Source organism: Symphalangus syndactylus, chromosome 8 (genome assembly GCF_028878055.3).
Source record: "Symphalangus syndactylus isolate Jambi chromosome 8, NHGRI_mSymSyn1-v2.1_pri, whole genome shotgun sequence".
NCBI classification, from domain to species: domain Eukaryota; kingdom Metazoa; phylum Chordata; class Mammalia; order Primates; family Hylobatidae; genus Symphalangus; species Symphalangus syndactylus.
The window spans coordinates 105576654-105601859 of NC_072430.2; the positions used below are offsets into that span (position 1 = coordinate 105576654).

Consider the following 25206-nt stretch of genomic DNA (forward strand, 5'->3'; position numbering starts at 1 on the left):
TGTATGTGTGTGTCTGTGTGTCTGTATGTACTCAGGTCTGGAGAGGCAATGCTGGGGGTGAGGCCGTCCCCAGGGTGTCACCATGATGACCAGGCTGCTGTCTTAGGTTGTTTCACAGTCCCCAAGTAATGCATTCGCAGGAGATTTGAGCACAGGGCCTGGGGACTGGGTGACGTCTGACATGGCTTCTCCTTTATCCTCTCACTTCTGTCCTTCTGGGCCAGAAAACATGGAATCGCTTCTCTGGTAGCCTGCTGGCTGTGAGAGACCAGCAGAAACTGTCAGAAACTTGGGAAGCAAGGGCAGGTCCTTGGTTGGAGAAAGTAGAAGTTAAAAAAAAAAATCTAATCTAAAAACCAGTAGGGCTCAATCCAGATTCCCAACTTTATTTCTCCTCCTCTTAGAACCTGCTGGATATTTTCATAGAGATGGAGAAGAGGGTCATCCTGGGAGAAGGAAAGTTGGACATCCTGAAAAGAGTCTGTGCCCAAATCAACAAGAGCCTGCTGAAGATAATCAACAACTATGAAGAATTCAGCAGAGGTAGAAACAACCTGACAGCCGGGAATCGGCAAAACCTACTCTAAAATTGAAACTGACAAATCGCTCCATATCACAGTTGTTTCTAATCAAATATTGTTTGGGGTTTCCCCTTTTAATTCAGAGAGAAGAAGCAGCCTTGAAGGAAATCCTGATGAATTTTCAAATGGTAATACTTGGAGATACATTTTCAAGATTTAGTTAATTTACTCTCTGGTACCTGCGTGTGTCCTCCCCACAGCCTTCTACCACATGCACGTCTTAACGTGCCTGCTCTACTTTTTCTTTTTCTTTTTTTTTTTGAGACAGTTTTACTTTGTTTCCCAGGCTAGAGAGCAGTGGCACCATCTCGGCTCACTGCAACCTCCGCCTCCCTGGTTCAAGCAATTCTCCTGCCTCAGCCTCCTGAGAAGCTGGGATTACAGGTGCGCGCACCACCACGTCTGGCTAATTTTGTATTTTTATTAGAGATGGGGTTTTACCATATTGGCCTGGCTAGTCTCAAACTCCTGATCTCAGGTGATCCGCCTGCCTTGGCCTCCCAAAGTGCTGGGATTACAGGCATGAGCCACTGCGTCCGGCCACACCTGCTCTCCTAAGACCTGCAGCCCAGGCTGGCAAGTTTGAAATAGGTGCAGAGTTAGTCAGTAATAAGTAATTTAACATCATTTTTTCTATGTGGCTTTTTTTTTTCTCCTTGACGTGCTGCTTATGTTATGCACTGAGTAGCTGGATTTAAATTATGTTTCATAATTTTCTTGGTTAAGTCACTTCCTCTTTCAACACCTTCTACACTAAGTCACTCCTTTCAACTTCCTTTCACTTTTTCTACCTGGTAAGCGAGGCTGAACCAAGAGAGAGAGCTCTCAACGATCTCCTTCAAAATTTTGATTAATCAAATATTCTTTTTTTTTTTTTTTGAGACAGTGTCTTACTTTGTCCCCCAGGCTGGAATGCAGTGGTGCAATCTTGGCTCACCACAGCCTCGACCTCCCAGACTCAAATGATCCTCTTGCCTCAACCCCCTGAGTAGCTGGGACCACAGGCACAAGCCACCATGCCCGGCTAATTTTTGTATGTCTTGTAGAGATGGGGTTTCGCTATGTTGCCCAGGCTGATCTTGAACTCCTGAGCTCAAGCCATCCACCTACCTGGGCCTCCCAAAGTGCTGGGACTATAGGCAATTAATGAAGTATTCTTTCTGATTAGAAAAATTATATATACTAATTAAAGATGATTTTAAATTCAGAGAAATTTTTACAAGTCCAAGAACGCCATCACTCCATTCATATTAATATGAATATTTTTATTGTATTTTTACCTTGGCTCTTTGTGGTGTGTGTGTGTAAAATACGTTTTGGATCACTCAAATGTATTTTAAAGATTAATGTCTATGCAGGCTGTCCTTCCCTTTCCCCTCTGCCTGCTGAGCCCAAGGCCTTAAGAATACTTTAAGGAGTAAAGTACTAAATCATTAATTCATCCTGAGCTAGTGGCTTTATTAATGAGTATCTCACAAATACCACAAAAATTCAACCTGGCCATGTGGAGCAATATAAAATTATGGCATTTCTTGGTATGCTTTTCTCTTTGGCGAGGAGACGACTTGATCTTGTGTTTCCAGAAGCATGTTAATTGCCCTGCTTGCAGAATCTCTCTGGCTTGAAAGGAGATTATATTCATGGCAGTCTGTGAATTTTCATTTTATTTCATTTATTTATTTGAGACAGAGTCTCACTCTGTCGCCCAGGCTGGAGTGCAGTGGTGCGATCTCAGCTCACTGCAACCACTGCCTCCCAAGTTCAAGTGATTCTCCTGCCTTAGCCTCATGAGTAGCTGGGACTACAGGTGCCTACCACCACGCCCGGCTAATTTTTTTGTACTTTTCGTACAGACAGGATTTCACCATGTTGGCCAGGCTGGTCTCGAACTCCTGACCTCAAGTGATCTGCCCATCTTGGCCTCCCAAAGTGCTGGGATTACAGGCGTGAGCCACTGTGCCCAGCTTGAATTTTCATCTTAAAAAAGACCTTATGTTATCCTATGTGCTACATATTTCATTACCAGTGTACCTTTCCTGCCATGTCTCATTCTAGATGTGTCTCTTCGTTGTTTGCAGTGGAGGAGTTGTGTGGGGTAATGACAATCTCGGACTCTCCAAGAGAACAGGATAGTGAATCACAGGTAGATGGAAACCTCCAAATCCTTTTTCTTTTTACATTAGAGATTCTAGTTATTTAATTTGTTAGCTTTTTTTTTTTTTTTTTTTTTTTTTTTGCTGCCAGATAAACTGATAAGGGGCAGAAACTTACTGAAAATTTTGAGAACTGTAGAAAAAATTAACAAAAAAAACAAGTTAAAACTATGACTTAATTTTTAAAATGTGACTCCTTCAGTTCTCTATGCATTTGAATTTTATTTTAAGACCCGAGATGAAGATACTGGAATAGCTGGAGGGTGGAGGGGGTAAGAAGCCTCCTACTAAATCCTCTAGCAGCCATGCCAGCCTGGATGGGGGAGTGGTTTGGAGAAAGAGTCTAGCAGGAATGGAAAAAGCAAAGCCTTTTCCTTTAGCTTAACATTTCAAAAATGCTTCTCCTTTGTGATTAGGTGTAAGCAGCAAACTCTCATAATCTAGCCATCTCAGTGAACCAGCAGAAACATGTACTTTTTAGGCATAATAGCTTCTCTTTATGTAACCAATAATCCACCAAATACATCCTGACTTACTAGCCCATTTGCTCCTCCTCATGGTAGGAAGAAGAGGAAATCCTGAATATCTGAAGTAGGCTTGAGAGAGATTATTCACTAGTGTGGGCTCCTGAGAAAATTACCAGACCTCTTTCATCTGAAAGTCAAGGATTAACCCAAGTAATGTGGTACTTTCTAAACAGTATAGCATGCTACAAGCATTGTCCCCACTGAACAGCTAAAAACACTGTCTTAATATTTTAGTAAATCTTAGTATCTTTTTCCTTTTTTAATGTTTTATTGAGACAGAGGTCTTGCTACGTTGCCAAGCCAGGTCTTGAACTCCTGGCCTCAAGCAATCCTCCTGCCTTGGCCTCCCAAAGTCTGAGATTATAGGTACTAGCCACTGTGCCTGGCCAAATCTTGGTGTCTTAATATCTCAGTAAATACACTTAATATGCTTAACAAATACTTAGAATACTTAACAGTAAATAATAAAAACTTAACATACTTGGTACAAACTTAATCAAATATTTAATATCTTAGAGTTAACATATTAAGATAACAGGTTACTTGCCCAAAGTCATAAGGTGAAGTAGAGGCAGGAATTGGGCTTCCTAGCCTGGAATCCTTTTCTCCACCTCAAGGGGCTACTCAGACCTCCAACTAAATGCTGAGTATCTCAGCACTGAAACAGCCCTAGGAGAATGAATAGGACACAGGGCCATCCCTGGCCAGTACTATCAGGTACTACAGTTTGGATACCATAACCTACAGTGTAGCCAGGACCTCCCTGACCAGCCCATCTCTTCCCAGCAGCCACCGTGGTCCTGAGAGCTGGGTTAAGCCATCACCTTTAAAATCCTGGGACCACACTGTGCAATGCATGAATGGGAGACCCTCAGCTGTTAGCCCTGAAGCACAGATGAGTTCAGTAGACAGTCAAGAGAATCACAAGTCATGGCGTGGGGGCAGCCAAAGACATTCATTCATTCAGTGACTCTTGATTGAGCTCTCACAAGTTAATACACCGTAGTCCCTGGCACAGATGTTATCAACCTCAAGGAGTCTTTTGTATAGTATGGGAAGCAGAAATGAGAACAAACAATAATACAATATAATGACAACAATATTAATATATGTGCAAAGTGCTCAGGAGGCCCAGGTATTGGGACACTGACTTTACAACGATGGGGCAGCAGTCTGAGGGGTCCTGTGTGAAGGAAATAGGTAGAAACTAGTTCTTCAAGGAAATGACCCCAAGTTGGGGTGGTGCAATGGAAAGCACGTCCTCGTACTAGGGAGTTGTTTGTTTACATCTCTAGTGTTTAACCCACAGAGTCAGCTCCTGGGTTGGGTTTTTGTTTTCCAGACTTTGGACAAAGTTTACCAAATGAAAAGCAAACCTCGAGGATACTGTCTGATCATCAACAATTATGATTTTACAAAAGCACGGGAGAAAGTGCCCAAACTTCACAGCATTAGGGACAGGAATGGAACACACTTGGATGCAGGTACAGTAGAACCCAAAAGAGAAAAGTGAAATATTTCTTATGCCTTTTTTTTTAAATCAAAAGGGAGAGAACAAAAGCTATACCAAAAGGGCCACGTTTCAAGAAAATGGATTTAAACATATTTCCCTGTGGAGGTAAAGAACATTCTTATACATTTGTCAGTTTCTTGCTTTTTTTTAAATTAATTTTTTAAATAAAAGCAATGTATGTATAAATATAAAATATCAAATCTTACTAAAAGACATAATGAAAAGCAGTAATAAGCTTTGTTTTGAATTCAGCTAAATGCATAGCGCTTCTGTGGAGTGCATTAGGTGATGAAATTGCTGTGGTATCAAAGCTTTTATAGAGGCTGCATTTTTACAGGTTGGGCTGTTAAGTGCAGCAGAAATTGTGGGTTCTTAACAGAAATAACATTTTCAAGTATTAAATATTAAACTGGTTAGCAATTCTTTTGCTAAGCCAATTTAAGCTAAGATCAGAACTTACAAGTTAAATGAAAAAACAATTTGTAGTATGTGAATATAAAAAGTGACTACAACAACAAAAAATAAAAATCACCCATCACCATTGAGATATTAATAATTTTGATTTGATCAAAGAACTTTTGAATATAGTGTTCATCAGGCATGACATCAATTATTGATTTGTTTTGCAAATGGAGGTAAGTTTAGAAAATTAATGTAGACTGATTATAATCATCAGGACTCTGTAATGGCCCCTATTAACATTTTTTTTTTTTGAGACAAAGTCTCACTCTGTTGCCCAGGCTGGAGTGCAGTGGTGCGATCTCAGCTCACTGCAGCCTCCATCTCCCCGGTTCAAGTGATTCTCCTGCCTCAGCCTCCCAAGTAGCTGGGACTACAGGCACACACCACCACACCCAGCTAATTTTTGTATTTTTAGTAGAGATGCGGTTTTGCCATATTAGCCAGGCTGGTCTTGAACTCCTGACCTCAAGTGATCCGCCTACCTCGGCCTCCCAAAGTGCTGGGATTACAGGTGTGGGCCACTATACCTGGTCCCTGTTAACATATGATTTGTTTATTTAAGCAAATCTAAGCCTTTAAAAAGGCACAGAGATTAAGTCCATTGATTACATCATTCGTCATTATGTGCTTGGTATTGAAAACATTTCGGACCCTTGATTTGTATTCTTTTAAAATTAAAACATTTCTATTAAAATAACATTTGCTTCTATTTCTGGCAGTTCATTTACTTATAATTGGCCCATGATCGACTAGTCTCTGGTAGGCATTCGAGTCTGTGTGTCCTGCTTTTTCTGTTCCTGTTCTTATGTTTTAATGCTGAATGAGTAAAAGTAGGAGACCCAGCTGCAGAAGTCATTTCTCCTGAGAGACTCCCTTCTGTCCTGCTTCAGTGCCTTCAGACTTGCTTTACAGTCATTTTTTTTTTTAATCAACATTCTACATTTCCAAAGGATCAGAATTTTTTTCACAGAACCAACACACTGTATTAGTCTTGCCAAAGTGCTTCCAAATCAACAAGGGCCTATTGCATTTCAGTTTTTTTTTTATATTCCTAATGCTAGACTGTATTTTTTTTTTTTTTTTTTGAGACAGAGTCTCACTCTGTTGCTCAGGCTGGAGTGCAATAGCATGATCTTGGCTCACTGCAACCTCTGCCTCCCAGGTTCAAGTGATTCTCCTGCCTCAGCCTCCCAAGTAGTTGGGATTACAGGCATGTGCCACCACACCCAGTTAATTGTATTTAGTGGAGATGGAATTTCACCATGTTGGTCAGGCTGGTCTTGAACTCCTGACCTCAGGTGATCCATTCGCCTTGGCCTCCCAAAGTGCTGGGATTACAGGTGTGAGCCACTGCGCCTGGCTGAGACTGTCTTTTGACTGATGACTTATGTTTAGCTCTGATGTGCTGACAGGGACAAAATTCTGGAGAAAGAATAAAAAAGGAATAATCCAACAAGGATCAAGAGAACAGGAATGGAGACAATAGCTAATGAAAGGTTTCCAACAATTTGGGGGAGTTGAAAAAAAAGAGTAGAGGTAATTGACTTAACAGAGAAAGCTACAACCTCACTGATTACAGAAGGGAACACAGAAAGGAGGCAAGCCTATTTACCCCAAAGAATCCTGGAAAAATTCAGCAATTGGAGGTACAAAGTGTAGGTGAGGCAATGAGCAGAAAACAGGAAGATTCTTTGAAAGCCTATATAAGCCTATACAATCCTCTGATTCATACCTCCCTCTCATAGAGCCAGGAACTATTCTTATTCTACCATCATAAGGAACAGGAAGTTTGTTTTCTCATAAAATTGAACCAGAGAGGCTCTACACTTTGGTGTGCCAGGCCCAGCAAAGGAAGCAATGAAGCATTTTACTGAACACAGAGACTGAAGAAAACCTACTGGTGGCATGGAGTCAGATCTCTAAACCAACTTGGTTCCAAGACACTGGCAGCAGATACAGATTTACCTCTGGAGAAGCTGAAAGCTGACATCTGGAGGTCTCCTAATGAAATGATCAGGTCCCAAACCAATCATCTTGCTGTGAAGTCCATCAGTGAACAAACCACATCCACAAACACAGAGCTTTCAGTCGACTTTTTAAATGGACTATTTAGTCAATTTATGAATGGACAACCAAAGGTCAGCAGGCATTTGAAGAAAGGTTCTAATACAAAAGAGAGGCAGCTGGGTACGGTGGCTCACGCCTGTAAATCCCAGCACTTTGGGAAGTCGAGGCAGGCGAATCGCCTGAGGTCAGGAGTTCGAGACCAGCCTGACCAACATGGTGAAACACCATCTCTACTAAAAATACAAAAATTAGCCGGGCATGGTGGCGGGTGCCTGTCATCCCAGCTACTACAGAGGCTGAGGCAGAAGAATCACTTGAACGTGGGAGGTGGAAGTTGCAGTGAGCTCAGATCATACCACTGCACTCCAGCCTGGGTGACAGAGCAAGACTCCGCCTCAAATAAATAAATAAATTACTAGATAAATGAGAGGCAATGCAAACAACAAGAAAAACATGAAACAGAATACAAATGAAACAAAGATAATGTTGAGAAAAAAGCAACCTTTTTTAATGCTTAATATTGGTATTTAGTATTCTTAGAGAGTTAAAGGTCCATAAAAGAACAAGATGTTATGAAAAAGGGACAGAACAAGAAAGACTCCTTGAAAATTAAAAATATGAGCACCAAAATGAAAAATTCAATAAGGTAGAAGATAAAGTCTCAGAAAGTAGGATAAAAAGACAAAAATAGAAAATAGAAGCAAAAGAAAATTTGAAGCTAAATCAAGGATGTCCAATTTTTGACAATAAGAGTTCCAGAAAGAAAGGACAGAGAAAGGGGAAATGGAACTTTCCAAGAATGAAATGACACAGTCTCCAGATTGAAAGGGTATAATGGATTAAGATTCACTTCCAAACATATCATACCCTAGAAGCTTCTGGAAAGAGAAAAAAGTAAGCCAAATATGTAAAGTATCAGGAATGAAAAGGTCTTCTCTCTAGCAACACTGAAAGCTAAAAGACTGTGAAGAAAGGCCTTTGGAATTCTGAGGAAAAATGCTTTTGAAAATAGAACTCAGTAAAGACTCATACAAGGGCTCAAAAAATGTACTCCTCATGGTTATGATCCAGCAAAGGAAACTGATAAGACAGAGGAAGTCATAGATGGAGGAAACAGGGAACCTACTATGGAAGAGACAGAGAGATGTCCCAGGAGAAGAGAAATTCATCTGGCCTATGGAACAGCCCGTTGGTATTACAGCAGAAGGATGCAGTGCTCTGGATGAAAAGTTTTCCAGGAAGAAATAAAAAGGAGTCAGATAAGCAGCCTAAAAATATTGAAAGATTTTGGCCAGATCCATTAGAGCACTTGGAGAAAAAATAGTGTTAAGCATATAGGAAACAAAGCAGATGAAAAAATAATACAATTACGAATTCCAGGAAAGGCAAAAAGGTTAATAAGAAAGGAAACATAATGAAAGAACATTATATTTACATAATCTTAATAATAGAAATATTACTATGGGCCGGAGGTGGTGGCTTATGCCTACAATCCCAGCACTTTGGGAGGCCAAGGTGGGTGGGTCACTTGAGGCTGGGAGTTTGTGACCAGCCTGGCCAACATGGCGAAACCCTGTCTCTACTGAAAATACAAAAATTAGCTGGGTGTGGTGGTGCGTGCCTGTAGTCCCACCTTCTTGGGAGGCTGAGGCAGGAGAATTGCTTGAACTTGGGGGGCAGAAGTTGCAGTGAGCTGAGATTGTGACACTGCACTGTAGCCTGGGTGACAGAGTGAGACCTTTTCTAAAAATATATTTTTAAAAATTAAAATATTACTATGGATTCAACCAAAAATTGTAAATAATTAAGAGCACCAAATGCTTATTCTCCATAATAAGAACTCAATGTGAAAGTCTAAAATTTATAAATGAGTAATTAGCAGTGTACCCAAATTCATTACAAAATGGAGGTTAATGTGAAAAAAAAGTGGTTAAAAACTGAAAGTGGTTGCCTTCATGGAATGTGACTAGGTAATAGGGAGGGATAGAGAGGGGATAACCTTTTGTAAAAGTCTTCTAGTTCTATTTTATTAATTCATATCTTTTATTTTGCTATACATACATAATTTTGAGAAGGTTTAGGATAAAATAAGTTGGATCTTTTATTCAAAAATTGTTTTTTTCTGATTATGTAAATAATATAATCGTTTTTAAAATTGGTTGAGTAGTAATCCTAAATGATAGCTTACCCATCTTGTAAACTAGTTTAGTGGAGAAAACAGACCAACAATAACACTCTCTCCTTTCTCATTTGCTTCAGGGTTTGAGAATGTTTTTAGCTGGTGGCAATAAATATTAGAAGCCTGCAGAATCCAGCTACAAATATAGAGAGTTTTGGTCTTGAATTTCTGGTTCAAATTCTTATCTATCAATGTTATGCCCACTGTGCTCTCCAGCTCTGGTCTGTGAATTACTGTGGTATAACGTGACTGTTCAAATTTCACTTTTCAGGGGCTTTGACCACGACCTTTGAAGAGCTTCATTTTGAGATCAAGCCCCACAATGACTGCACAGTACAGCAAATCTATGAGATTTTGAAAATCTACCAACTCATGGACCACAGTAACATGGACTGCTTCATCTGCTGTATCCTCTCCCATGGAGACAAGGGCATCATCTACGGCACTGATGGCAAGGAGGCCCCCATCTATGAGCTGACATCTCAGTTCACTGGTTTGAAGTGCCCTTCCCTTGCTGGAAAACCCAAAGTGTTTTTTATTCAGGCTTGTCAGGGGGATAACTACCAGAAAGGTATACCTGTTGAGACTGATTCAGAGGAGCAACCCTATTTAGAAATGGATTTATCATCACCTCAAGCGAGATATATCCCGGATGAGGCTGACTTTCTGCTGGGGATGGCCACTGTGAATAACTGTGTTTCCTACCGAAATCCTGCAGAGGGAACCTGGTACATCCAGTCACTTTGCCAGAGCCTGAGAGAGCGATGTCCTCGGTAAGTTTTGTCTACTCAGCCCTCCTCACTGTTACACTACCTTGCTCCGCTACTCCATCACCACTACTATCTACTCATATTCAGAACCTATTAGAAAGTGCTATATGGTTTAGATAACATTAACAGGTCAGAGAACTGTCCAAGGGGAGTGGTTTCCATTCATCTCTAAATGTCTAGCTGTAGATCACATAGCTGCACTTCCCAGGTCAGTTACAAAGTGGGAGAGTGGCAAGTGTTAACATCCTTAGTTTATAGATGGAAAAGCTGAGATGCTTTATTCCTTTATTCAGCACCTCAAAGGACAATCAGGGTATCACAGAGCAGGAAAGGATGGGAAAGTCATATAGTCCAGCTCTCTGTCTTTAGGCCAAAACATGACTGAGCCAATTCAACTAGTTTTGGAAATCTTCCAAGAAGGCAGTAACCCAATTCAATGTTTAAACATCCTCCAACTCTGTCAAAAGTTCTATAATAGCAAACCATCCTCAAAACCTCTTGGTGCATTGTGGGAGATAAATAGCAGGTTCCTTCTAGCCCCGTATTTCATGTTTTGAGTATATGAATAGTGAGAATTTCCCGTAACTTAGATCATGAATATAACTTAGATTTTGTAACTTAGATCATGAATCCTGCAAGGTTTCCGGGACTAGCTACCGAGGTAGAAGAAAAGATTGCCTAAGAAAAATGCTAAGAGATCCTTGTGAGAAGAAGGTGGGAGTAGCTGCAGGAGACGTTATACCCTCACTTGCCTTAAGTTTAATTGCACCAAAGATGAATCTGCAGATGCAATGTCAATTCGAGGCAGAGAGTACCGGGGGGCATTGAAGCAATGGGGAGCCAAGTAACGTGGAGAAGAGTGAGAGACACACAGGTCAGGAGAGAAAGAAACCAACTCTAATACTGACACCGAGGTTTCTGATGGTCAAAAGAGTTCCTGAATAAACCAAAAGTAAGTTATTAAGCTCCGAGACAACCCATTTACCAGGAAAGCTGGGGTAGGTCTTGGTTTAGCAACTTATTGTTTCAAATGACTGATATTTTGAGAGAAAGAACTACAGAACTATCTCTGAGCACAGCAGAAGAGACAGTTCATCAGTTGCTTTCCCCCACAGACAGTCACAATGTTATGTGATGTATTTCAGAGGCGATGATATTCTCACCATCCTGACTGAAGTGAACTATGAAGTAAGCAACAAGGATGACAAGAAAAACATGGGGAAACAGATGCCGCAGCCTACTTTCACACTAAGAAAAAAACTTGTCTTCCCTTCTGATTGATGGTGCTATTTTGTTTTGTTTTGTTTTTTTTTTGAGACAGAATCTCGCTCTGTCGCCCAGGCTGGAGTGCAGTGGCACGATCTCGGCTCACTGCAAGCTCTGCCTCCCGGGTTAACGCGATGCTCCTGCCTCAGCCTCCCGAGTAGCTGGGACTACAGGCACCCACCACCACGCCCGGCTAATTGTTTGTATTTTTAGTAGAGACGGGGTTTCACTGTGTTAGCCAGGATGGTCTTGATCTCCTGACCTCGTGATCCACCCGCCTCGGCCTCCCAAAGTACTGGGATTACGGGCGTGAGCCACCGCGCCCGGCCAGTGATACTATTTAGATACATAACACTATGTTTATTTACTAATTTTCTAGATTTTCTACTTAATTTATTAATTGTTTTGCACTTTTTTATAAGAGCTAAAGTCAATAGGATATTAACAACAATAACACTGTCTCCTTTCTCTTATGCTTAAGGCTTTTGGGAATGTTTTTAGCTGGTGGCAACAAATACCAGACATATACAAAATCCAGCTACGAATATAGAGGGCTTATGATTCAGACTATTATCTACCAACATTAAGCCCACTGTTAATATTCTATTAACTTTAATTCTCTCTTGATGCTAAATTCCACACTACCACATTTAAAAAATTAGAAAATAGCCACGTATGGTGGCTCATGTCTATAATCTCAGCACTTTGGGAGGTTGAGGTGGGAGGATTGCTTGAACCCAAGAGGTCAAGGCTGCAGTGAGCCATGTTCACACCACTGCACTCAAGCTTGGATGACAGAACAAGACCCCATCTCAAAAAAAAAAATTTTTTTTTTAGTAAAACAAAATTTGATTGAAATCTTTTAAAAATTCAAATTATTTTACAAGTTTTAAATAATCTCTCCTCAAACTTGCTTTATGCCTTCTTATCGCTTTTATGATGTATATATACTTGGCTAACTAAACTATATTCGCTTTTTTGCTAACAAACAATGCTCTGGGGTCTTTTTATGCATTTGCATTTGCTCTTTCATCTCTGCTTGGATTATTTTAAATGATTAGGAATTAAGTTATCTTTAAAATGTAAGTATCTTTTTTCAAAAACATTTTTTAATAGAATAAAATATAAGTTGATCTTATTGCTCCTTAGAGATTTTTTGTGTTTGGTTTTGGTTTCTGCCAATGACATCCCACAGGTGGAAAACATCTGGACCACAGACATGTTCTACTTGAGTCTCCCATGATTGGCATACACAGTTGTATTTTTAAAATTTGTTGTCAACGTTTAAAAATTAGGAGATATCACATAAAAACCAGAATAACTTCTTTTAAAAAATCATAATATCTGACAATATTGACCTCATGCTTTTGCATGGCAAAGGTCTGAGAAGCACCTTCTTCAGATGGGACAGTGCTCTGTGGGTCACTCTTCCCCACCCGCTGTGCCCCAGCCCTGCCCAAGCCCCTCTACTGAGGCTGCTGTTGGTTGCCACTTACCACTGTGCTTGTGCAGTTGTTTTCCTTATGTCTAGCCCACTTCACTTTTTTATGTTGCCTGCCCTGTGGGTGTCTGAATTCCGGTGATGGTCCAGAGAAGGTGGTAAGAATCATCAGAAACCCTTCCTAAGTCACAGGTTAGGGAACATGATTGAGAGGTAGGGAAGTAGGGGGCATGGGTGTGAGAGAAAAATATTTTAGAATAAAATCAACACATCATCTTTTTTTGCTACCTAAATGCCCCAGGGGACAAAGGTACATCTCCCAAATATAGTAAAAGTTCAATAGGAAGAAGGCCTTCAAATCAGTTTCTTTCTAACGAAATATGTAAAGGTGGAAGAAAAATAGTACAAAACTCAGAGAAAGCTCAGCTCCCAGTATGGAGAGCATCATTTTTCAATGAAGTGTCCATGAGAAGCTGTGAAATTCAGATGAGAATTCAAACATTTTCAGCCACTCAGAGAGTCAGAGCAACCCAAGAACTAAACTCATTATATGCATTTTCTCAAGAAAACCCTCCCAGGAGTTTCCTGGGCCTACAGAAATGGTGTGCCAACCATCTTCAACAATGGAGAGCAACTTTTTGTTTATGATTCTTGTCCTTTCTTGCTATCAATCATCTTCCACAGTGTCAGAATCATCCTTAGAAACAGTAATAGAGGCCAATCTCCCAGAACATCCTTCATAAATTTCTTCATTCTTAGAAATTATCTTTTGCCTGTAAAAAGAAAGGAAAGATGTATCAATGTCAACTCAAAAGCTAGAAAGAGTATAGGATATTTGGAGTGCAGGGAGAGAAATGTGCCTTCGTTCCTTCACCACAGCAGTCTCTCACTCATTACTTGCAGTGGTTTTGAATTTAGTGAGGTATGATGTTCAGGTGACTAAAGTCCTATATGAGGAATTTTCTACTAAATCAATGCAATAAATAACTTTCCTCTATTAAAGTATTGACCAAAACTTATTTTAATGATTTAAGATGCAGCTTCAGGTAACAGTACACCTTCTGATCTAAAGCTGATTTCCATAGGAACCAGAAGCAGCTGCATGTAATGGCAAGACCATCAGACTCCCAGGGGAGATGGATTTAAAAACCACCCTCAGTCATAGAACTGAGAAAACTCAGAAACTGGGAGATAAATGTCCTCTGTTGTTTTGCATAGAAACAAGGACACAGGTGAATGGGAGAAGTGTGGACACATCTCCACTCCACCTCAAGTGAACTATCTGGCTTTGTGTCGCTGGCCCAGAGTGACATACCTCCCTCCCGAAAACACCTGTGCCTTGACATAACTAGGGAGCACTTGGTCTATCTTCCTAACCCATTCCTCACTCAAACTCCTTCCCACTCCTAAAGACAACTCATCTATGTCTTTTTCAGCAGCAGCCGCACTTCAGATGAATGTTCTCTTCCATGAGGATCTGTATGGTGTGCTTATACTTTTCTTCAGCTTCAGCAAACTTGGTTTGAAGCATTTTCTCCAGATTTCCCACTATAGCTTTCTGAAAGACATACATTTTAATAGCCATCTTCCCCAACCCAGAGCCATCCAGGGCAGAGCTATATGGCAGAGCTGGATGGAGACCTGGGTTCTTCCCCCAACCCCCATCCCCACTCCAGTAAGGACTCACCTCTTTCTGGAGTTCCAGCTGGGTATAGTAGAGGTTTGTGTTAAGTGACTCTAGGACAAGGGCTTGTGCATGCAATTCTTCCTCCATGACCTGCATAAGAAGAAGTTGTTGCAGGACATCATGCCGATGTCTATTTATTTAGTCTCGTCTCCAGGGCACCTGGACTGTAATGCAAGGGAGCAACTTGAGCTACTTTTGCATCACTCATGGCCACTCACACCCTGTCAGTCCTGCCTCCTCTCTGTCTCACCCATCTATATGCTTCTCTTCAGCCTCACCAGAGCTCATATGAATGGTTACAATGGCAATCAGTTATTCATTCACTAAGCAAGTCTTTATTAAATACCTACTACTGATTACAACTATACGACACTCTGGAAAAGGCAAAACTATAGAGAAAGAAAAAAGATTAGTGGTTTCTAGGGATTTGGAGGGGAAGGGAGGGATGAATAGGTGGGGCAGAGGGCACTTTTAGAGCAGTGAAACTATTCTGTATGACACTATAATGGTGGATACATGACATGATATATTAGGCAAAACCCACAGAATGTACAACACAAAGAGAGAACCCTCATGTAAACTACGGACTTTAGTTAATAAGAATGCATCCACATTGGCTCATCAATTGCAACTAATGTGCCACCTCAATGCAAGATACTAATAATAAAGGAAACTAGTGGTGGGGTGGGGTGGGGTGGCGTAGGGTAGTATATGGGAACTCTCTGTACTTTCTGCTCAATTTTTCTGTAAACCTAAAACTGCTCTAAAAAGTAGCTTCTTGAAACAAATGCACAAACAAACTTCCACTAAAGAATGAATAGAAGCCTGTGCAAAGGTCCTTAGAATGCAAAATGCTCAGGGGTGGAGCCAAGATGGCTAAATAGGAACAACTCCAGTCTACAGCTCCCAGTGTGAGCGACACAGAAGATGTATGATTTCTGCATTTCCAACTGAGGTACTGGGTTCATCTCACTGGGGATTGTCGGACAGTGGGTGCAGGACAGTGGGTGTGGGACAGTTGGTGCAGCGCACCGAGCGTGAGCTGAAGCAGGGCGAGGCTTCGCCTCACACGGGAAGTGCAAAGGATCAGGGAATTCCCTTTCCTAGCCAAGGAAAGGGGTGACAGATGGCACCTGGAAAATGGGGTCACTCCCACCCTAATACTGCACTTTTCCAATGGTCTTAGCAAACGGCACACCAGAAGATTGTATCCCATGCCTGGCTCGGAGGGTCCGACGCCCATGCAGCCTCGCTCATTGCTAGCACAGCAGTCTGAGATCAAACTGCAAGGTGGCAGTGAGGCTGGGGGAGGGGCACCCACCATTGCTGAGGATTGAGTAGGTAAACAAAGCAGCCAGGAAGCTTGAACTGGGTGGAGCCCACCACAGCTCAAGGAGGCCTGCCTGCCTCTGTAGACTCCACCTCTGGGGACAGGGAATAGCCAAACAAAAGGCAGCAGAAACCTCTGCAGACTTAAATGTCCCTGTCTGACAGCTTTGAAGAGAGTAGTGGTTCTCCCAGCATGCAGCTTGAGATCTGAGAACGGACAGACTGCCTCCTCAAGTGGGTCCCTGATCCCTGAGTAGCCTAACTGGGAGGCACCCCCCAGTAGGGGCAGACTGACACATCATATGGCTGGGTACTCCTCTGAGACAAAACTTCCAGAGGAACGATCAGGCAGTGACATTTGCTGTTCACCAATATCTGCTGTTCTGCAGCCTCTGCTGCTGATACCCAGGCAAACAGGGTCTGGAGTGGACCTCCAGCAAACTCCAACAGACCTGCAGCTGAGGATCCTGACTGTTAGAAGGAAAACTAACGAACAGAAAGGACATCCACACCAAAAACCCATCTGTATGTCACTGTCATCAAAGACCAAAGGTAGATAAAACCACAAAGATGGGGAAAAAACAGAGCAGAAAAACTGAAAATTCTAAAAATCAGAGTGCCTCCTCTCCTCCAAAGGAATGCGGCTCCTCACCAGCAACGGAACAAAGCTGGACGGAGAATGACTTTGATGAGTTGAGAGAAGAAGGCTTCAGACAATCAAACTACTCCAAGCTAAAGGAAGAAGTTCGAACTCATGGCCAAGAAGTTAAAAACCTTGAAAAAAGATTAGACAAATGGCTAACTAGAATAACCAATGCAGAGAAGTCCTTAAAGGACCTGATGGAGATGAAAACCATGACACGAGAATTATGTGACAAATGCACAAGCCTCAGTAGCCGATTCGATCAACTGGAAGAAAGAGTATCAGTGATGGAAGATTAAACGAATGAAATGAAGCGAGAAGAGAAGTTTAGAGAAAAAAGAATAAAAAGAAAAGAACAAGGCCTCCAAGAAATATGGGACTATGTGAAAAGATCAAATCTATGTCTGATTGGTGTACCTGAAAGTGACAGGGAGAATGGAACCAAGCTGGAAAACACTCTGCAGGATATTATACAGGAGAACTTCCCGAATCTAGCAAGGCAGGCCAACAATCAGATTCAGGAAATACAGAGAATGCCATAAAGATACTCCTTGAGAAGTGCAACTCCAAGACACATAACTGTCAGATTCAACAAAGTTGAAAAGAAGGAAAAAATGTTAAGCACAGCCAGAGAGAAAGGTCGGGTTGCCCACAAAGGGAAGCCCTTTAGACTAACAGCGGATCTCTAGGCAGAAACTCTACAAGCCAGAAGAGAGTGGGGGCCAATATTCAACATTCTTAAAGAAAAGAATTTTCAACCTACAATTTCATATCCACCCAAACTAAGCTTCATAATTGAAGGATAAATAAAATACAGACAAGCAAATGCTGAAAGATTTGGTCACCACCAGGCCTGCTTTAAAAGAGCTCCTGAAGGAAGCACTAAACACGGAAAGGAACAACTGGTACCAGCCACTGCAAAAACATGCCAAATTGTAAAGACCATCGAGGCTAGGAAGAAACTACATCAACTAACGAGCAAAATAACCAGCTAACATCATAATGACAGGATCAAATTCACACATAACAATATTAACCTTAAATGTAAATGGGCTAAATGCTCCAATTAAAAGACACAAACTGGCAAATTGGATAGTGTCAAGAACCATCGGTGTGCTATATTCAGGAAACCCATCTCACATGCCAAGATGCACATAGGCTCAAAATAAAGGGATGGAGGAAGATCTACCAAATGGAAAACAAAAAAAGGCAGGGGTTGCAATCCTAGTCTCTGATAACATAGACTTTCAATCAACAAAGATCAAAAGAGACAAAGAAGGCCATTACATAGTGGTAAAGGGATCAATTCAACAAGAAGAGCTAATTATCCTAAATATATATGCACCTAATAAAGGAGCACCCAGATTCATAAAGCAAGTCCTTAGAGACCTACAAAGAGACTTAGACTCCCACACAATAATAATGGGAGACTTTAACACCCCACTGTCAACATTAGACAGTTCCACAAGACAGAAAGTTAACAAGGATATCCAGGAATTCAACTCAGCTATGCACCAAGTGGACCTAATAGACATCTACAGTACTCTCCACCCCAAATCAACAGAATATACATTCTTTTCAGCACCACACCATGCCTATTCCAAAATTGACCACATAGTTGGAAGTAAAGCACTTCTCAGCAAATGTAAAAGAATAGAAATCACAACAAACTGTCTCTCAGACCACAGTGCAATCAAACTAGAACTCAGGATTAAGAAACTCACTCAAAACCACTCAACTACATGGAAACTGAACAACCTGCTCCTGAATGACTACGGGGTACATAATGAAATGAAGGCAGAAATAAAGATGTTCTTTGAAACCAATGAGAACAAAGACACAACATACCAGAATCTCTGGGACACATTCAAAGCAGTGTGTAGAGGGAAATTTATAGCACTAAATGCCCACAAGAGAAAGCAGGAAAGATCCAAAATTGACACCCTAACATCACAATTGAAAGAACTAGAAAAGCAAGAGCAAACACATTCAAAAGCTAGCAGAAGGCTAGAAATAACTAAAATCAGAGCAGAACTGAAGGAAATAGAGACACAAAAAACCCTTCAAAAAATTAATGAATCCAGGAGCTGGTTTTTTGAAAAGATCAACAAAATTGATAGACCACTAGCAAGACTAATAAAGAAGAAAAGAGAGAAGAATCAAATAGATGCAATAAAAAATGAAAAAGGGGATATCACCACCGATCCCACAGAAATACAATCTACCATCAGAGAATACTACAAACACCTCTATGCCAAAAAACTAGAAAATCTAGAAGAAATGGATAAATTCCTCGATAAATACACCCTCCCAAGACTAAACCAGGAAGAAGTTGAATCTCTGAATAGACCAATAACAGGATCTGAAATTGTGGCAATAATCAATAGCTTACCAACTAAAAAGAGTCCAGGACCTGATGGATTCACAGCCGAATTCTACCAGAGGTACAAGGAGGAACTGGTACCATTCCTTCTGAAACTATTCCAATTGATAGAAAAAGAGGGAATCCTCCCTAACACATTTTATGAAGCCAGCATCATCCTGATACCAAAGCCTGGCAGAGACATAACCAAAAAAGAGAATTTTAGACCAATATCCTTGATGAACATTGATGCAAAAATCCTCCATAAAATACTGGCAAACCGAATCCAGCAACACATCAAAAAGCTTATACACCATGATCAGGTGGGCTTCATCCCTGGGATGCAAGGCTGGTTCAACATACGCAAATCAATAAATGTAATCCAGCATATAAACAGAACGAAAGACAAAAACCACATGATTATCTCAATAGATGCAGAAAAGGCCTTTGACAAAATTCAACAACCCTGCATGATAAAAACTCTCAATAAATTAGGTATTGATGGGACATATCTCAAAATAATAAGAGCTATCTATGACAAACCCACAGCCAATATCATACTGAATGGACAAGAACTGGAAGCATTCCCTTTGAAAACTGGCACAAGACAGGGATGCACTCTCTCACCACTCCTATTCAACATAGTGCTGGAAGTTCTGGCCAGAGAAATCAGGCAGGAGAAGGAAATAAAGGGTATTCAATTAGGAAAAGAGGAAGTCAAATTGTCCCTGTTTGCAGATGACATGATCGTATATCTAGAAAACCCCATCGTCTCAGCCCAAAATCTCCTTAAGCTGATTAGCAACTTCAGCAAAGTCTCAGGATACAAAATCAATGTACAAAAATCACAAGCATTCTTGTACACCAATCACAGACAAACAGAGAGCCAAATCATGAGTGAACTCCCATTCACAATTGCTTCAAAGAGAATAAAATACCTAGGAATCCAACTTACGAGGGATGTGAAGGACCTCTTCAAGGAGAACTACAAACCACTGCTCAATGAAATAAAAGAGAATACAAACAAATGGAAGAACATTCCATGCTCATGGGTTGGAAGAATCAATGTCGTGAAAATGGCCATACTGCCCAAGGTAATTTATAGATTCAATGCCATCCCCATCAAGCTACCAATGACTTTCCTCAAAAAATTGGAAAAAACTACTTTAAAGTTCATATGGAACCAAAAAAGAGCCCACATCGCCAAGTCAATCCTAAGCCAAAAGAACAAAGCTGGAGGCATCATGCTACCTGACTTCAAACTATACTACAAGGCTACAGTAACCAAAACAGCATGGTACTGGTACCACAACAGAGACATAGAGCAATGGAACAGAACAGAGCCCTCAGAAATGATGCCGCATATCTACAACTATCTGATCTTTGACAAACCTGACAAAAACAAGAAATGGGGAAAGGATTCCCTATTTAATAAATGGTGCTGGGAAAACTGGCTAGCCATATGTAGAAAGCTGAAACTGGATCCCTTCCTTACACCTTATACAAAAATTAATTCAAGATGGATTAAAGACTTAAATTGTAGACCTAAAACCATTAAAATCCTACAAGAAAACCTAGGCAATACCATTCAGGACATAGGCGTGGGCAAACGGGATCTAATTAAACTAAAGAGCTTCTCCACAGCAAAAGAAACTACCATCAGAGTGAACAGGCAACCTACAGAATGGGAGGAAATTTTTGCAACCTACTCATCTGACAAAGGGCTAATATCCAGAATCTACAATGAACTCAAACAAATTTACAAGAAGAAAACAAACAACCCCGTCAAAATGTGGGCAAAGGACATGAACAGACACTTCTCAAAAGAAGACATTTATGCAGCCAAAAAACACATGAAAAAATGCTCATCATCACTGGCCATCAGAGAAATGCAAATCAAAACCACAGTGAAATATCATCTCACACCAGTTAGAATGGCCATCATTAAAAAATCAGGAAACAACAGGTGCTGGAGAGGATGTGGAGAAATAGGAACACTTTTACACTGTTGGTGGGACTGTAAACTAGTTCAACCATTGTGGAAGTCAGTGTGGCGATTCCTCAGGGATCTAGAACTAGAAATACCATTTGACCCAGCCATCCCATTACTGGGTATATACCCAAAGGACTATAAATCATGCTGCTATAAAGACACATGCCCACGTATGTTTATTGCGGCACTATTCACAATAGCAAAAAGTTGGAACCAACCCAAATGTCCAACAATGATAGGCTGGATTAAGAAAATGTGGCACATATACACCATGGAATACTATGCAGCCGTAAAAAATGATGAGTTCATGTCCTTTGTAGGGACATGGATGAAACTGGAAAACATCATTCTCAGTAAACTATCGCAAGGACAAAAAACCAAACACCACATGTTCTCACTCATAGGTGGGAATTGAACAATGAGAACTCATGGACACAGGAAGGGGAACATTACACTCCGGGGACTGTTGTGGGGTTGGGGGAGGGAGGAGGGACAGCATTAGGAGATATACCTAATGCTAAATGACGAGTTAATGGGTGCAGCAAAACAACACGGCACATGGATACATATGTAACAAACCTGCACATTGTGCACATGTACCCTAAAACCTAAAGTATAATAATAAAAAAAAATAAAAAATAAAAAACCACTCAACTACATGGAAACTGAACAACCTGCTCCTGAATGACTACGGGGTACATAATGAAATGAAGGCAGAAATAAAGATGTTCTTTGAAACCAATGAGAACAAAGACACAACATACCAGAATCTCTGGGACACATTCAAAGCAGTGTGTAGAGGGAAATTTATAGCACTAAATGCCCACAAGAGAAAGCAGGAAAGATCTAAAATTGACACCCTAACATCACAATTAAAAGAACTAGAGAAGCAAGAGCAAATACATTCAAAAGCTAGCAGAAGGCAAGAAATAACTAAGATCAGAGCAGAACTGAAGGAGATAGAGACACAAAAAAACCTTCAAAAAATCAATGAATCCAGGAGCTGGTTTTTTGAAAAGATCAACAAAATTATAGACCACTAGCAAGACTAATAAAGAAGAAAAGAGAGAAGAATCAAATAGATGCAATAAAAAATGATAAAGGGGATATCACCACTGATCCCACAGAAATACAAACTACCATCAGAGAATACTATAAATACCTCTATGCAAATAAACTAGAAGATCCAGAAGAAACGGATAAATTCCTGGACACATACACCCTCCCAAGACTAAACCAGGAAGAAGTTGAATCCCTGAATAGACCAAAAACAGGCTCTGAAACTGAGGCAACAATTAATAGCTTACCAACCAAAAAAAGTCCAAGACCAGATGGATTCACAGCCAAATTCTATCAGAGGTACAATGAGGAGATGGTACCATTCCTTTGAAACTATTCCAATCAATAGAAAAAGAGGGAGTCCTCCCTAACTCATTTTATGAGGCCTGCATCATCCTGATACCAAAGCCTGGCAGAGACACAACAAAAAAAGAGAATTTTAGACCAATATCCCTGATGAACATTGATGCAAAAATCCTCAATAAAATACTGGCAAACCGAATCCAGCAGCGTATCAAAAAGCTTATCCACCATGATCAAGTGGGCTTCATCCCTGGAATGCAAGGCTGGTTCAACATACACAAATCAATAAATGTAATCCAGCATATAAACAGAATCGATGATAAAAACCACATGATTATCTCAATAGATGCAGAAAAGGCCTTTGACAAAATTCAACAACCCACTCCTATTCAACATAGTGTTGGAAGTTCTGGCCAGGGCAACCAGGCAGAAGAAGGAAATAAAGGGTATTCAATTAGGAAAAGAGGAAGTCAGATTGTCCCTGTTTGCAGATAACATGATTGTATATCTAGAAAACCCCATCGTCTCAGCCCAAAATCTGCTTAAGCTGATAAGCAACTTCAGCAAAGTCTCAGGATACAAAATCAATGTGCAAAAATCACAAGCATTCTTATACACTAATAACAGACAAACAGAGAGCCAAATCATGAGTGAACTCTCATTCACAATTGCTTCAAAGAGAATAAAATTCCTAGGAATCCAACTTACACGGGATGTGAAGGACCTCTTCAAGGAGAACTACAAGCCACTGCTCAATGAAATAAAAGAGGAGGCAAACAAATGGAAGAACATTCCATGCTCATGGATAGGAAGAATCAATATCGTGAAAATGGCCATACTGCCCAAGGTAATTTATAGATTCAGTGCCATCCCCGTCAAGCTACCAATGACTTTCTTCACATAACTGGAAAAAACTACTTTAAAGTTCATCTGGAACCAAAAAAGAGCCCGCATTGCCAAGTCAATCCTAAGTCAAAAGAACAAAGCTGGAGGCATCACATTACCTGACTTCAAACTATACTACCAGGCTACAGTAACCAAAACAGCATGGTACTGGTACCAAAACAGAGATATAGACCAATGGAACAGAACAGAGCCCTCAGAAATAATGCCATATATCTACAGCTATCTGATCTTTGACAAACCTGACAAAAACAAGAAATGGGGAAAGGATTCCTTATTTAATAAATGGTGCTGGGAAAACTGGCTAGCCATATGTAGAAAGATGAAACAATCCCTTCCTTAAACTTTATACAAAAATTAATTCAAGATGGATTAAAGACTTACATGTTAGACCTAAAACCATAAAAACCCTAGAAGAAAACCTAGGCAATACCATTCAGGACATAGGTATGGGCAAGGACTTCATGTCTAAAACACCAAAAGCAACGGCAACAAAAGCCTAAATTGACAAATGGGATCTAATTAAACTAAAGAGCTTTTGCACAGTAAAAGAAACTACCATCAGGGTGAACAGGCAACCTATAGAATGGGAGAAAATTTTTGCAATCTACTCATCTGACAAAGGGCTAATATCTAGAATCTATGATGAACTCAAACAAATTTACAAGAAGAAAACAACCGCATCAACAAGTGGGTGAAGGATATGAACAGACACTTCTCAAAAGAAGACATTTATGCAGCCAAAAGACACATGAAAAAATGCTCATCATCACTGGCCATCAGAGAAATGCAAATCAAAACCACAATGAGATACCATCTCACACCAGTTAGAATGGCCATCATTAAAAAGTCAGGAAACAACAGGTGCTGGAGAGGATGTGGAGAAATAGGAACACTTTTACACTGTTGGTGGGACTGTAAACTAGTTCAACCATTGTGGAAGTCAGTGTGGCGATTCCTCAGGGATCTAGAACTAGAAATACCATTTGACCCAGCCATCCCATTACTGGCTATATATCCAAACGATTATAAATCATGCTGCTATAAAGACACACGCACACCTATGTTTATTGTGGCACTACTCACAATAGCAAAGACTTGGAACCAACCCAAATGTCCAACAATGATAGACTGGATTAAGAAAATGTGGCACATGGCCAGGCGCGGTGACTCACGCCTGTAATCCCAGCACTTTGGGAGGCCGAGGCGGGCAGATCACGAGGTCAGGAGATCGAGACCATCCTGGCTAATATGGTGAAACCCCGTCTGTACTAAAAATACAAAAAATTAGCCGGGCGAGGTGGCAGGCGCCTGTAGTCCCAGGTACTCGGGAGGCTGAGGCAGGAGAATGGCGTGAACCCCAGGGGGCGGAGCCTGCAGTGAGCCGAGAACGCGCCACTGCACTCCAGCCTGGGTGAAAGAGTGAGACTCTGTCTCCAAAAAAAAAAAAAAAAAAAAAAAGAAAATGTGGCACATATACACCATGGAATACTATGCAGCCATAAAAAATGATGAGCTCATGTCCTTGGTAGGGACATGGATGAAGCTGGAAAGCATCATTCTGAGCAAACTACTGCAAGGACAAAAAACCAAATACCGCATGTTCTCGCTCATAGGTGGGAATTGAACAATGAGAACACATGGACACAGGAAGGGGAACATCACACACTGGGGCCTGTTGTGGTGTGGGGGGAGGTGGGAGGGATAGCATTAGGAGATATACCTAATGTTAAATGACGAGTTAATGGGTGCAGCACACCAACATGGCACATGTATACATATGTAACAAACTTGTACGTTGTGCACATGTACCCTAATACTTAAAGTATAATAAAAAAATGCAAAATGCTCATTCTGTTTGAAGACCCAAAGGAACACCAATATGGCTGGAATAGAGATAGTAAGGATAGAGGGCCATGGTGAGAAAATACAGGGGAGGATAAGGTAAGCCAAGAACTATGGGTACCT

The 25206-nt window shown here is 40.8% G+C and overlaps 2 protein-coding genes across 15 annotated transcripts in view; one reads left to right on the top strand and one right to left on the bottom strand.

Moving 5' to 3' along the window:
- Positions 1-12656, top strand: part of CASP8 (caspase 8) — a 57007-nt gene extending 44351 nt beyond the window's left edge. For 6 of the 14 annotated variants that reach the window (XM_063644958.1, XM_063644959.1, XM_063644957.1 and 3 more), the window contains 6 exons: positions 405-543; positions 665-709; positions 2660-2724; positions 4604-4745; positions 9754-10255; positions 11398-12656. In XM_063644958.1, coding sequence (XP_063501028.1) covers positions 405-543; positions 665-709; positions 2660-2724; positions 4604-4745; positions 9754-10255; positions 11398-11533 — 1029 coding nt within the window. In that variant the 3' untranslated portion in view covers positions 11534-12656. Of the gene's footprint in view, positions 1-404; positions 544-664; positions 710-2659; positions 2725-4603; positions 4875-9753; positions 10256-11367 lie in introns of those variants that run through there. The other 8 variants (XM_063644961.1, XM_063644962.1, XM_055290214.2 and 5 more) reach the window with 6 other exon arrangements.
- A 720-nt stretch (positions 12657-13376) lies between these two features.
- The window catches only part of FLACC1 (flagellum associated containing coiled-coil domains 1), a 77440-nt gene continuing 65610 nt past the window's right edge, over positions 13377-25206 (bottom strand). The window contains exons 13-15 of the mRNA XM_055290221.2: positions 14647-14736; positions 14408-14517; positions 13377-13732 (exon numbers count right to left, since the gene is read on the bottom strand). Of these exons, the coding sequence (XP_055146196.1) occupies positions 13627-13732; positions 14408-14517; positions 14647-14736 (306 nt within the window). The 3' untranslated portion in view covers positions 13377-13626. The remainder of the gene's footprint in view (positions 13733-14407; positions 14518-14646; positions 14737-25206) is intronic.